This window comes from Coffea arabica, chromosome 11e (genome assembly GCF_036785885.1).
Source record: "Coffea arabica cultivar ET-39 chromosome 11e, Coffea Arabica ET-39 HiFi, whole genome shotgun sequence".
In the NCBI taxonomy this organism is placed as follows: Eukaryota; Viridiplantae; Streptophyta; class Magnoliopsida; order Gentianales; family Rubiaceae; genus Coffea; species Coffea arabica.
In genome coordinates, this window is record NC_092331.1 from 53,166,811 (window position 1) to 53,182,254 (window position 15,444).

General features: G+C 37.3%; 2 protein-coding genes across 2 annotated transcripts; both read right to left on the reverse strand.

Moving 5' to 3' along the window:
• Positions 1-475: 475 nt before the first annotated feature.
• Positions 476-4,849, reverse strand: LOC140021378 (protein FAR1-RELATED SEQUENCE 5-like). The gene is made up of 6 exons (XM_072072138.1): positions 2,732-4,849; positions 2,528-2,608; positions 2,289-2,360; positions 857-964; positions 675-743; positions 476-547 (listed from the first exon to the last, which is right to left on the reverse strand). Exons 1-6 carry the CDS (start codon positions 4,847-4,849, stop codon positions 476-478), a joined length of 2,520 nt encoding a protein of 839 aa, XP_071928239.1.
• Positions 4,850-9,747: 4,898 nt separating this feature from the next.
• LOC113718498 (putative late blight resistance protein homolog R1A-3) lies at positions 9,748-13,665 on the reverse strand. Its single transcript, XM_027243401.2, has one exon. The coding sequence runs from the start codon at positions 13,663-13,665 to the stop codon at positions 9,748-9,750; it is 3,918 nt and encodes a 1,305-aa protein (XP_027099202.2).
• Between the last annotated feature and the right edge of the window lie 1,779 nt (positions 13,666-15,444).

Genomic DNA, 15,444 nt, shown 5'->3' on the forward strand with positions numbered 1-15,444 from the left:
GTAACAAAATCAAGACAATTTATACTTTAGACTGTGTTATCTTATACATCGTACCTTTGCCGGTGCGATCTATGCCAATAATTATGGCCATTAAGGTATGCAATTGAATGTAGTAGAATGGTATACATATCACGCCAGCCATTCAACTGTTATGGTCGATTTAGTGAAAAATATCCGATCACAAAAAACACGTTCAATTCTATTGTAAAATTGTTACTTCAATTTTCTACCAACTTTATAATTTCCTAACAATTTTATATAACCCAATACAAACTATTGATGATTACTACCACTAGATGTGATTACAATTGTAATCCACTTGTCTAAATTTGAAAAGAGTGAAATATCAATGCTGCCTGTACAACCTCGTCAATAAGTTGTAACACCCTACTAACTGCTTGTAACACGTACATATGCAGTATTCCTAAGTTGGGATAACCACTCTAATGTCTCGTTCGCAAAATATAGTTACACATCATTCATCAATCTCATTCTCGGGGGCGGCGACGTCAGCGCGAAGTTGCAATCCCTGGGTGTTATTTCTTCCCTGAAATGCGTAACGATGGTAAATCAGCAATATTATTAATGAACCATACGATTAATGATATACGATATCCAAGTCTCCAATTAACAACAGTACACAAATATGTGCTGTAACGATAAAAGTTTATCACCTGGGGTGAAGGTGCAAATACATGATATGCATCAACATCACAGTGTGTTAAAAGTGCTGCACGCTCCTCCTACATTACATAGTATAAGTAATCGACTGTCAACAAATCATTACCAATCCCTATATTGCTCACTTAAAAAGTTAAATTGGACTAGACATTATAATAAAAATGATATATCAGACCATTAAGACATCTCTTACAGAGTTATACTTGGAAAAAATAGAAAATCTGGGATGCATCCATTCTGTAGGGACACTTCTAGGAGGCCCCTGATTAGCCAAACGGTGACCCTTCGAATAATAAAAAATAATATGTTATTAAAGCGAGCATACGTTAACTACATAATTTGCATGATTTGACAGCTTTCAGGTGCCCACCATTACAATACTATAAAAAAAGGGTTAATATCAGAAACCTCCCTTGAGATTTCTTCTAATCACACCTAGAATCCTTCATATTTTCGAAATCACATTTAGCACCCCTGGAATGACAACTTTGGTATCATTGTCCGCCGAGTCATTATTTTTGTTCCACTGTTACCCGCAATGGTGAACTCTATTTATGTAGACTTAATTTCGGAAACCTCCCTTGAGGTTTTCCCTAAATTATGTAAAATTATTATGTAATTATGTAATATTTTTTGTACAAAGTGTAATTCTAATTGAACTATGTGTAAAATTTATCAACACAAATACGATTATTACATATTGGACTCATATGTACACTAACAACTTATCAGACTTCTATTGTAACGATGTACAAGAAATTTACATAAAATTACAAAATGTTCAAAAAATGTTACACGATTTAGGGATGGTTGATCTAACAATTGTTCCTATCCCACTCCCTAATATTAAATAGCTATAGAGTTTCCAGTGATGTTGACTTTTGGCAATGGGCATAGTGCCATTGTCAAAATTGCAATTTCTAAGTGAATAATAACATAATCTAAAAGATGTTTAAAGATGATGGGAATTCATGAGTATATAGCATTAGCAATCCATTTTTACTTGATAATAGGGCATCGCAATATTAATAACTTACAAACTCCATTCGATTAGGATGCACAAAAAGCTATTTATACGATTCCATTTTCATAAAAATGGAAGAGCAAGTTTATTTACAACTACAATCACATATTGAAACTATTGCTGCCATTATTAGAATCCATAGTCACATTTTTTTTATCACCGTTCAGATCAATGTAACATTTTTTAAACAATGTGTAACTTTATGTGAATTATTTGTAAAACTTAATAACAGAAACACAATCTATTATAAAGATGTACAACAAGCTTACATAAAATTACAAAATGTTCAAAACATGTTACACTGCTTAAGAACGATTTTGTAGTGTTACAAAAGTTGGAGGGATGTGAGTTACATAAATAGAGTTCACAAGGAGGGTAAAAGTGGAACAAAAATAATGAGGGGCTGATAATGATACCAAAGTTGTCATTTCAGGGGTGCTAAGTGTGATTTCGAAAACATGAGGGGTTCTAGGTGTGATTAGAAGAAACCTCAAGGGAGGTTTCTGATACTAACCCTAAAAAAAAGGTAGCTCTACTACACGAATAAGAAGGTCTTTATTTTAACTACTAAATATATACATACCGTTTCACTTTCATCGATATTCGGAGCAATAGCGTTTGGAGGGCCATTCACTGTCTGGCTCATTGAATGCGTCTACGAGTTTCGTATGGACCAAATCATTGTATAAGACAGTCAAAATAGGTATATCAGGAGGGATGACAGCCGTAACAACATTATCACACAATGTAAGATCAATGTAACTATTGATGCTGTTAGAAACATCCAAATAAAAGCAACGGTCATGTCCGTTTTATACTAACCGAAACAGAGTCAGTAGATGAACGACATCCCATAAACATGTATTCCTCAATTGAAACCGATGTCGGCTCCGATTCTGAGGCCTACAGTATTGACACGGCAATAATATTATTTCATCATGAATGATACCTAAACTTTAGTTAATAGCATAACGATAACTTAGTTTTAGCATAAATGTTCCCCGAGTACCAAAATTTGATCCATACCGTAGTCTGTGTAGTCCTTGATAATCTAGATTTTCTTTTTACTCTGTCAAATTTATCGATCCAACTTCGCATCACTCTACTTTTCTTCCCACCACCTCGTTTTTTAATGCCTCTTGCGACTACTGCCTCCCCCATTTCATTCACAATTTCAATTTTATCCCGTTCCTCCATATTCAGATTTTTTTGATTTTGCAAAGGTTGTTCTTCACTTTCTGAGAGGAGGAGCTCAACTCTCTTTGCCAAATCGGATATGACAGTGATTGCTACTTTGCTGGTGTCCTCCGACATTGCTGCTCGAGTTGCGACCTTAATCATGGCTGGAGCGAGCTCCCGATAACGAGTTGAAATCATTATTTTAGGATCAGCCACAACTTCCCGTCTTCGCCGATCAAAACAGTCTCCAGCCCGAGCTCTTTTTGTCCATCGCCTCTTAATGTATTCAGGAGGAATTATTTTTATGCCCACAGTATCAAACACCTTCAACGCGTGCCCACATAAAATGCCTTCATTCTCGTATTTTTTGCAACTACAACGTACACTTAGATCATTCCGATTGAATACCACTATTCTTTCAGGTCCTCCATCATACCTCATGACCGCAAACTCCACAATCATCGCTGCATCTTGCTGTCTCAATATAACCATAGCTGTTGACTCGCCATATTCATTTTGGAATGCAACAAATACGGTTGGTGAATACGTCTCTGATGCATGCACGAGCATAGGTGTTTGCCTTAACCCGACCATGGGGAGCTTTTGCCTCATTTCATATTCTGCGATCAGTTCATTATGTCTCTTTTCATCAACCACCCGATTGAAATGTCTAAAGAACTGCACAAGGTCATGATCCAGTTTCAAATGATTTTTAATTGCTGCATTTAGGCTTTCGCTGAGTTGGGTGCTTCGCATTCCAGCGGTCCATCTTTCTTTCATCATGCACCTTGCCCATTTATCACGAATTCTATACAATCCGGAGAGCCATTCATTATTTTCAAGATCGTGTTTCTTCACCATCGCCTCCCACACCCTATTGAATTGTTCCACTTCTTCAAACTCATACATGCATGCACCAAACATGTATGGAAGATCACTATTTTCCTTGTAGTGATTGCCAAGATGTTTCATAAAATTACGCCTTATGTGAAACGTACATAGACCGTGAAATGTTTCAGGCATAACAACTGAAAGAGCGGCTGCCATGGCATGATCTTGGTCGGTTAGTATGGTACTTGGACGCTTTCCGCACATTGCTTCTAGAAATGTACCAAACACCCATTTGAAAGAATCTATAGTCTCATCATACATAAGGGCAGCACCGAATATCACAATTTGCCTATGTTGGTTAAAACCCACAAACACTCCAAGTGGCCGGTATTCTTTATTTGTTTTGTAGGTTGTATCGAATGTGACTACGTCTCCAAAAAATTTGTAGTCAATTAACATTCCTGCATCAGCCCAAAAGATATTCGTTATCTGCTCTTCACAGTCCAACTGTACGGCATGAAAAAATGATGGATTCTCGAGTGTTTGCTCTTGAAAATAATTCAGCATGCTACCTGCTTCTCCATATTTCAAACTCCTTTCCCGTCGAGTACGAAGATATCGTTTCAGGTCTTCCCGAGTATATCCCACATTTCCCATCCCACCTGCCTCCTTTCCCATAAGTTCATGACTCTGTTTCAATGAAAGCCCAGCGTCCTCGCTTATTTCAGCTTGGAATCCTTGAGCCTCGCTCACTTTTCTTTGTGATGGCATCATGTGCGCACATTGAACAATGTGCAACTCATGGTTATGCTCTAAGACAATGTCATGCACACGGTACTTCATTGTTCCTCTAAACAACACGATAACCATTTTAGCTCCACACCCTGTTTTCGTCGGCGCTCGTGTCCTCTTTGGCATCACATCACCTTCGTACTTGCGCTTTACACCTTCCTTGCAGCAACTATATCTCCTAGACGTGGTCACGCCGTCTTTGTCTTTATTCAGATAGTCTTTACGTACACTAAAACCCATTTTAAAGGCATATTTGTTGTAAAACTGGTACGCATCCTCTTCGCTGTTGAACTCCATTCCTAATTCAGGGGTCCCATCTTCTGCCAATTTGCTGCAATCCATTACTTCTGATCCTGTCAATTATGCATCAAACACCCTAATTTGTAACACTTCATGAACAGTATGTACATAAACGACAACATATATGTATATTACCATTCATATTGTGTTATGAATCATACATTACTCATATACCAAATTCTATTATTACGCTATCAATATGATTAATGATTCACATCACCTTACTTTTACTCTAAGACAATCTGTGTACAAATACAACTCCATGTACACTAACTTATACGGATTGTAATGTATTGGTCACACGATGTAAGTCTATTTTAACTGTATGTACATCCACGCTGGTGATTATATTTTGATTCTAAATTCTTTAGCTCACTGGACCTTATGTCATTCGTTAATGACAACCGCATAAAATAGACTAAATAGTCTTTGTCTTTATTTAAATAGTCTTTGCGTACACTAAATCCCATTTTAAAGGCATATTTGTTGTAAAACTTGTACGCATCCTCTTCCATGTTGAACTCCATTCCTAACTCATGAGTCCCATCTTCTGCCAATTTCTCTACAATTCATTACTTCTGCTCCTACCAATTATGCATCCAACACCATAATTTACAATAGTTCATGAATAGTATGTATGTAAACGACAACATAAGTGTGTATTACCGTTTACAATATGTTATGTTACACACATTACTCGTAAACCAAATTCTATTAATACTCCCATTGATATGATTAATGATTCACATCACTTTACTTTTACTCTAGTACAATGGCATTATCTATGTACAAATATAACTCCATGTATACTAAGTTATACGGACTGTAATGTATTTTTCACTCCATGTAAGTCTATTTTAACTATATGTACATCCACTCTGGTGATTATATTTAGGTTCTAGGTACTTTGTTTCATTGGACGTTATGTAATTCGTTACTGACAATCGCCTAAGCCAATTCCTGTGCATTTTCTACTATTTCTACATTTTCAGGGCCAAACAAGCATTTTTTACTCATTCTAATACATTTCTTACATCATGTAATTTACTTACAAAACTAGGTACATCTATTTATTATTCACATATATCTTTTCCTCTGCTTTTCCTAGGTCAAACCCCAGACCTCCATTTTATACACACTGCATACTCAACAGAGGGGCAAACTAAGATTGCGTGATGACCATGGACCAATACTAGTGGATGCACAAAGATTGTAATAGGGTGGTTATAACCTGTAACTTATCTACAACAGCATGTACATTCATTCACTTGTTAAATAGTTCATCACTGCAAAACTGCACGCTCACACACACACATACAGTACACATTGACTATTGTTCTATTATCTTCATATTATGTCTTTACTGAATCTAACATTCAGAAAAGTTGCTGGTATAAGATTCACAAAGTTGTTGATATGGTTGAATCACGTTACCTTGGCCCGTTGAGAGCTTTTTGTTTCACCGAATGCCCTTATGCACAGTTGCTTCTGCTATTAAGTTGCACAAAAAATGGTGGGCAACGTCAGATAATGAATTTCCTCTTTAATTCGCTTCTACCTTGCCGACTGTCTTGCCCGCATTGCTCATACAATTTCTGAAGAGATCGTTGGCCTTCTTTTACAGCATTCTAACTGTTTGCCTTCTTCCTTCTTCTTCTGATGCCATAACCCAACTCTCTCCACCTAATTTCACGTCAGCCAAGCAACAATGACATACCCAGCTTGCTTTCTTCTCTCGATTTTGTTTTGTGCGGCTAATTCAAATTTTCAACTTCATTTTCAAAATTTCAAATCTTCCGTTTAGAGGAAACGGAGTCCGTCAATCTTATTTTTTTTCTTTCGTCAAACGGTGACGTTTTTTTCCTTCAACACAACCAGTTGACGTGGCTTATTTTGCTCCATTCCTTTCTTTCTGTGAGGGGACCGTTCAGGAGCGGTCCTTCTGAGGACCGCTCCTGCCCTATTGAATTCACTCAAAATGGGCCTTATTCTTTTTGCCAGTTTTGCTGTCATTTGTTTGTTTCGATAAGATTTTTTTTGCCAATTTTCTGCAAATTTTCGATAAGATCTTTTTTCTGCAAAAGATTTGTATCATTAGTTTGGAGAGATTTGCAGCCTAATGAGATTTTTCTGCAAATGCTTTTTTTTTTTTTCGATTAGAAGTTTCCTATTATTTCCATGTACTCTTGAGACCCAAAAAAAAAAAAATCATTTGAAACTTAGACCTCTTATTATTCTACTGTAAATCATTATAAAATCCACTGAAAACAAACAAACCAAGATACATGCACAGTGTAGAGAATCAAACTTACCAATACAGAATAACTGCCTTCCAAAATATGGAAAAACGTTCAAGATAATTACAGCAGTTAAAAAATATAGGACGATTTATGACAACAAAATTTGCTTCCAGTTTAAATCTGGAAATATTTTGTCCTTTCAACATATGGGTTCTCCTCTTAGTTTTGCTGGAAACAAATTGTAAAGTTCTATTTGGGCTAGTTTTTGTTGTCATGTCCTGAATGTCATGCACTAATATATAACACGCAAATTGGGTTGGTATGTTTCCTATTCCAAGGCCCGTGATTTCGTCAGTTTAGAATCTGGATGGACAGATTACGACTAAAGTTCTGATTTTAATATCTGTTTTATCTGGACTTTGTAAAGTACAATCATATGGCTCAATTGACAGCCTGCTGGAATAGCCCTTGGATTTAGATTTCATATTTTTGATATCCGATTTGGGTCTGTAATCGGCCTCGGAAAAAAAAATTACGAACTGTTTAATTGTTATTGTTGACATGTATTGAGACCGAAAGCCTACGCTACTCCTTTCCGCTACCAGGACGGGAGTATAAACTTTCTTCTAGCTTCTGGTAGCCAAGAGGATGTGGAATGTTGCTAGAGGAAGCCATCTGCAATTATGCCCGTCTTTTTCTCTCCTTATTCTCTTATTTCTGGGGTGAAAACTCCGGATTTTATTAGTTTCAGGAATAGTTTTAGAACTAGTTAACCTGCCTGAATTCTGATAACTCAAGGTGAGAACTGAGGATGTAAGATTCAATGAACTCCACCGCAAGAAAAGGAACTATAATTTCTTAGTTGGCATTAGGCATTTTTACATCTGAATTGCAATGGACATACAAATTTTTCAGTGCAGTTGACTAAGGTGGTTCATGGATGAGGCATTGATTTCATTTAATACTCATTATTATACATTTCCAGTTGGTGGCTCTCGGAACATGAGATGAATCTGCTGTGCCACCACATGGCCCATCCCCACCACCACCGCCACCAGTCTCCACCGCCATTGACAATGATCTGGATCCAAAAAAGCATGATTTCCACTCCGCTTTCAGGGCGGTATGTTAAGCACCTTGAGGGCAGTTTAAAAGCTACCAAAATTTGTACCCAGACCCATGAAAACGGGCCAATTCCCCGTGCTACTTGGACGCTGCTTCGGCAATTTCAATGGCCAAAGTGGACTCAAGTGCTCATAATTTTTACACCAATTAGTTCTACATAAAATGGCCATTGAAGATTTTTGCCTTTTATTAGGACCAATTCCACTTCAGCCTTGGACAATTCCATTTGAAAATTGTCCATTCCAAGTTTGGAAATGTTGGTAGTAACTTTACATGTAAGTTGTGTATTTCAACCAAACAGGTCCTGAGGATTGTTGGGAGTTGGAGTTGTAATCAATCCCATTTCATTAGAGTAATCATTTTAAAAGAAAACATTCACAAAATTGTACTAATTGATGATGTCAAATGTCCACTTACCCAAGCACTACACAGCAACATCTTTGATCGTCATCTTATGAGCATAAGATTACTTGAATTTTTGTTACCAATATTTGCCTAGTAAAGTGCGTTGCATGTCATTAGAGTATATATGTTAGGATGAACGTTCGAAATGCACTTAAATGGTTCAACTGAATGGAATGAACTAATATTATTAAGTTCCTTATTTGGCAGGAAAAATGGCATATCAGAGATTCTGTATAGTTCATCCCAGACAAAATTGCAGATTTGCAATAAGGAATAATTTCGGAAACTTCTCTTAAAGCTTCTCATAATATCACTTAGTATCCCTAAAGTTTTTAAAATTTCAGTTATATCCCTTAGATTGACATTTTTTGTCCTTTGGGAGAAAAGCAAGAGAGATAAAAAAAAAAATTTTACTTCTAAGACTACCCTTATGTTATCCTATTTATGAAACTCACATCAACGATAAAAATTAAAATAAGGCTAAAAATAAAGTTGAAAATATCTACAAATTGTCTATGCTGTTTTCATAGGGGGGAAAAACACCATAAGCAATATTTTGATAATTGATCATGAGATCATTTTTTGATTAATCTTTTTAATACTGGCCTATTTATAATATTTTTCTATAAGTAGGCTTCACATGCAAACCACGTGTATAAAAAAGATTACTTTAATTTTGAGCACAACTTTAATTACATCATGTATTAAAACATTCTTCCTAAAAAAATTGCTTGACTTTGTTAAATCCATCTGGCAAAAATTTTTAAAGCATAGATTACTTACCAAATCCTTTTAAAGCGGTTGACATTATTAAATTTAAATTAACTACCTCCTTCGTTGCCCCACCTCCACTTGGATATAGAGAAATATAGACTAATATTGAATGGTCATTAGGTTATTTTTTGTTTATACTTTTTGGGTTAAAATTTCTCTTTTTGGTTAGATAATTATTAAGGATGCAAGGGAAATGTCGTCAATTTGTGAGCATTGAAAATAACATATAGCCTTTTCAAGGTGACAAGAAAGATAAGTGAGATTTTAGAAACTTTAGTCAGCAATTTAGTTTCAACGAACAATTGCAATACTGCTTACATAACATTGTCTTCGTACAACAGGAAACTGAAAAAGATAATCTGAAAGTAGACCACAACATTCTACCAAATCCCATTACTAACGAAAGAAAGAGACTTTGAACTCATCATTTCCCATCTCATGTTGTTCATTGAGAATCTGCATGGCAGATTGCCATACAGGACTCATGCACTTTATAATCTCGATTGACTGGAGAGTACTCATTTCTGCTAAAGCTGAAGAAGGGATTTCCCAGAGAGACAAACAACCATGCAATACAAGTCTCTCAAGGCAGGGAAGGTCGTCAGCGGAGGCATTCCATACTTGAATGTCTAGCTTACACAACTTCAAGAATTTGAGTTTCTGGAATCCCCCTTCTGCCATGTCCCATTGTCGCCCCACAAATGCTCCTTCGTTTAATTTGAGAACCTCAAGATTTGGTAGCTCCCCAATGAATGAAATTTCATCCCATGGTCGGCGCATATTAGACAGAGTCAGTTTCTTGAGATTTGATGCAGAATTGAACTGCAATGGATGTTCCATCTCAAACCAAAAACATAAATTGAGTTCTTCAACCTGATTCAACTCACTAATTGAAGGAAAGCAAGGGCCTCTGAGCATGCAAGATAATTTTCGAAGGTTGGGTGTCACACTCATGAGATGCTCACATACATAGCCAGAGTAAACCTCTATAGTGGATATAGATTCTAACTTATCCAGCCGGAGGTCCCAGAAATGATCTGTTAAATATGGTAAATAAAAGCAGACCAACTCATAATCGTTTTTCCTCACATTGAGATGCCTCAAATTTACCAGGTTCCAAATAGTGTTTGGTAATTTGATAGAAAAATAACGGGTTGAACTCTTCATTAAAATCAAACTTTCCAGGTTCTGGAGGTTCTCTATCTCAGATGGAATAGATTGACAGCCAATCCAGATTGCTAAGTATCTCAAATGAACCAAGTTAGTGATCTTAATAAAGTCCTGCTCATCAACTCCACTAACAACGTGAATATGGCTCAAGTCCAACACCCTGAGTAGTCTAAATTGTAAGGCACAAGTAAGCATCGAAGAACGATCATTTGACAAGAACGACCAGAAGAACAAAGACCGAGCACGTAAAGGCCCCGGGGGAACAACATACTTGTCAGAATGTATGCACAAACGATATGCTTCATGCATTACAGAATCTGCAGAAGTAGTCAAGCGTTGATCATACCTTTTCATGTGAAGCAGGAAATTTTCTTCTTCAGATTTTGCCAAGCAAAAATCATGTAAAAGATCATGAACATGGCATGATTTGACTCTACCTCTGGAACTTCTTTCTGCAACCATCACAAGGTTTCTGTCAATTAGATCGTTCAAAAAATTCTCTGCTTCATTCTTTAAGCTTTTCTGGCTTGGGTTTGTTTGATGGATAAATCCTTCTGCAATCCATAACCAAAGGAGCTTGGACACTGGAATCACGGCATCCTCTCGAAATCCTCCAAAATAGAGGAAGCACGGCTTCAAGAAATTTGGTAAATGGTGATAGCAAAGTTCCAATATGCCAGAATGCTGGCCTAATGGGTTGTTAGGTTCTTTCAACCACAGGCTTTCTGCAACCTGTTCCCATCTATCCTGTTCTCTCTCTATTGCTTTTAGAGTTCCAGAAACTGAGACCACAGAAAGTGGTAATCCTTTGCAAATTTTTGCAATCCTCTTTCCGACTTGCAAAAGTTCTGATGGGCACATTTCTTCCTCAAAAACCTTGATGCATAATAATTGCCAACTCTCTTCATCTGAGATAGGAGAAAGAGCATAGGGAACACTGTTTGCTTTCAGAGCTATATTATAGTTCCGCGTTGTAAATAAAATCCTGCTTCCATTATGGTCATCAGGAAAAACTTCCTTCAGATCATTCCATGCCTCAATGTCCCATATATCATCTATCACCAAAAGATACCTCTTTCCCTTTAAACTTTTGTAGAGCATCTCAACATAGTCTTTGCCAGCAACTCCAGGGTTTCGGTTAAAGTTCCTGTTGATTTGGCCCAATATTTCAAGTAACAAGGTTTGCTTGTGATAAACTCGGGAAACACAGCACCAGGCATGAGTATGGAAAGAAAAGGAAACTGAATGATCTTTATACAATGAGTTGGCAAGAGTTGTTTTACCTATTCCTGGCATGCCAACAATTGTGAGAATATTCAGCTGATTTGATCCTCTAGTAAGCTGTTCCTTTATCTTTTCTGCTGCAACTTCAAAACCAACTAGTTGTATAGTAGTCTCCTCTGTTTTCTGTCCTACATCATTCTCATAGTCTGGCATCGCCTCAATGTTTGGAAAGTTTGCTTGTGCTAAAACAGGAGCAGGAGTGTCATTGCTGATCTCCTCCTTCCTGATAGCTTTTAACCTTTTATGAATATGCCTAATCTCCTTAATGACATTAAATAGTCCCAACTTATGGCACCAGAGAGAACCTGCTTCGGCTTCTAATGAATCCACAATATACTCAGCCTGGTATGAGATATCTTTATAAAGTTCCAGGAGAACATTCAGCTCTTCGTTATGATTCAACTGCTTGCCAATTTCAGTAATATCTATTCTGAGGGACTCTAGTTCTTCACATGCTACACCAATTTGATGCTTGAATGGCCGAATTTGTGATTCTTCATGGTGCAGTTGCTCCTTAAGTTTCTTCATCAGAAACTCAATGAAGCCTGGTTCATTAGTTCTGGGGAAGTTGGATCTCCATGATTTCATTATGAATTTATCAAAGCAATCTGCGGCTTGACCCTTGACGCGTTCAATGTCTTTGAGAATACCTGACAGTACAAGATTTAGCTGCCCAGCCATGTCTTTGTTGATCTCGCTCAAGTAGAAAAAGTAAAAGGAATGTCCAATCTTGTTCATGACAGCTTTTATCTGAACCGTAAGTGCTCTGACGTTATCTGAGTCTTCATAAAGTGGTGGATCCATGAGACTCAATCTCAATAATTTCAGCTCATCAAGTAGGATCTCCATTTGATCCTCTTCAGCAAAAAGGAAAAGGGCCTGATTTCTGGACACCTCCCTTAGATTGTCAATGAGATAATCAACAAATGCCAGATATTGTTGATCAATGATTGGGCTACCATCATGTGATTTTTTCGAAGTTTTCAAGGCTCCTAGATAAATTTTTCTTGCCTCGGGCTTAAGCGGATTGATCTTCTCTACCAAATCTACAAGCTTAGTTTTCATTTCTTGTACCATGTTTTCATGCATTTTGTCATCCACCAAACAGAAGTAAATTAGACAAGCCACATATACTGCCAAATTTTCAGCGTACAGTCGGAGATCTGTCAGTTTCCTTTGCTTAATGCACCGGTTAGCTATAAACCAAAGAAAATTTCTGAAAAATCTCAGCTTGCATTCAAGGCCTCCAATTTGTTCCTCAACTGGAGTAACAAGGTCAGCATTGTGGCTTAATATATCTTTCAGATTATCTAGGAGAGAGTCAACAAAGCTTACCACATTCAAAGTGCAGAACTCCAGTCTTCTGGCGATCTGAGAGTTGATCAGGGACGGCATCATGCTTCTTGGAAAATTTTTGAGGGACAAAAACGTATTTTTGGTTTTAATAGATCTGAAAGTGTCCCTTTTTCCGAAGGTGGTTACATCAGCAATTGAGCAGATTTCCAGCATAACTGGCTTAATGTCCTTCACTTTTTTCAAATGAGAAACCACGGATTCATGGTTTGACCTTGACGATCTGCAATCTTCATTTCCTGCGACCTGACTTGTGTTTGAATCATGCAGCTGACAGTCCTGAATGACTTCGTGAATACCATCCATAATTTGGTTCAACCGAACTCGTACATTGTTGTCTTCTATATGCCACTTCAAAGAGAACTGCAGAAAGTGCCTCAGAATGTTAATGATGACTTTAACTTTAAGCCTATGCACCTTGTCGCTGCTACTAGGACTGGAGTTGGAACCTTCTGCTAGCCTCCCCAGGCAGCCAGGAAGCTCTTCATAATTGCTGGTAGAAGCCATCTGCAATTATGCCGGTTTTTTTCTATCCTTTATCTTTCTTTTTTATGGTGGTTTTTCTTTTTGATTTGTGTGGAGAAAACTTCAGATTTTGATAGTCTTACAAGTAGACAACCTGCCTCAGTTCTGCAAACTCAAGGTTTTAACTCAGGGACAAGGCCCTCTAATTTTTAATTGGCACTAGGCATTTTGACTTCTGAGTTCTGAATCAGCATTGACAACTCTTACGTGCTTTTCTCTTAGCAGGTTTGTGGATGTGGCATGTATTAATTATTGAATACTCAATATTATACATTTCCAATTGTTGAGCTGTTCCACTGTGCCGGCTTTGAGAAAATGACATGAATCTGCTGATTAAAACTCCTTGGCATTTGCTCAAAATTTCAACCATGCCTAGACAGTTGCACTGGACATGATTTTTTACCAGTTCCACAATGGCACTAATTGCATTCTATCAACCTATAATTTTTTTTTTGTATTTTTTTTTCCTTTTCGGAGAAGTTATTGAGTTGAAATACTTTTTTCTTATTTTTATGTTGGACATAATGGGGAGTCTGTGATACCATTTAGACTTCTACTGTTGTAGGTAAAACTGGTGGTCTTATCTGTGGTAATGGGGTATACCAAATGGTTCAAGGACTCGGCCGAGATCGAGACGACTCAGTCGCGGCTTTTCGTTCTGATACCGGGACGAAATGACTTCGAGATAATAGACCGTCGAGAACTCAATCGAGTCATCAGGAGCTCGGCCGAGACGTCTCTGAGAGGAATAGAAACGGCCAAATCACCCCGAATCATCCCATGTCAACTCGAATTTTTATTATTTTTGCTAATTTTTTATTACTATTGTTTATCATATTTTTTTTAATAATTTTTAGAATATTAAATATTTCAAAAATTTGTGTCTCATCAAAATCGCGACTGATATGTCGAGACCGATTTGAAACACGACTGCGACCGCGGCTTTGAACCATGAATTACCAATACGTTTTCTGATCTTATTTCCTTTCTGCCCCACCAAAGAAGTTGGATTCAATAGTAAGTTGTACATAAGTAAGCATATTTAATTCAAGGAATGTCTTTAATGCCTGTATACCATTTCCAAGAATCCGCAAGGCAACAACATACAATACAATATCACAATTATGTTACACTCCATGCAGGAATAAAGATGAATATTTACAATGACTATGGTCAAAGGAAATATAGCTCAGGGATATCCTCAACAAAAATGGTGCAAAATCACATCATCCAGAACTTACCCCACAAAAGAAGGTCCCCTATCAATCAACAACAGAGGCATTGAGCTCTTCATTTCCCATTTCGAGTTGTTCTTCCAAAATCTGCTTGACAGATACTGTTGCAGAAGGATTGCACCATTTCATCTCAATCAATTCCAGAGTAGAAATTTCTCCTAAAGAAGGAGAAATCTCAAGATTCTTACATCTTAGAACAACAAGTTTCTTAAGGCAGGGAAGAAATTTCTTCCTGTAGCAATTTGAGAACCTCAAGGTTTGGTACCCAATGCTTGAAATTTCATCCCATGGCAGCTGAAGATTCGATAAGGTCAATTTCGTGAGGTTTAAAGGGAAATGGAATTTACAGGGATATGATGCCTTGCCTGCAAAAGATACCTTGAGCGATTCAAGATGATTTAGGACATCAAGTACTGGAAATTGGTTGCAGTTCTCTGAATCATCCCATGAATTTGTGACTATGCATTTCAATTTTCGGAGACCAGGTAGCTTACTCAGTATGATCTTCTCCATACGGCTCCCAAAC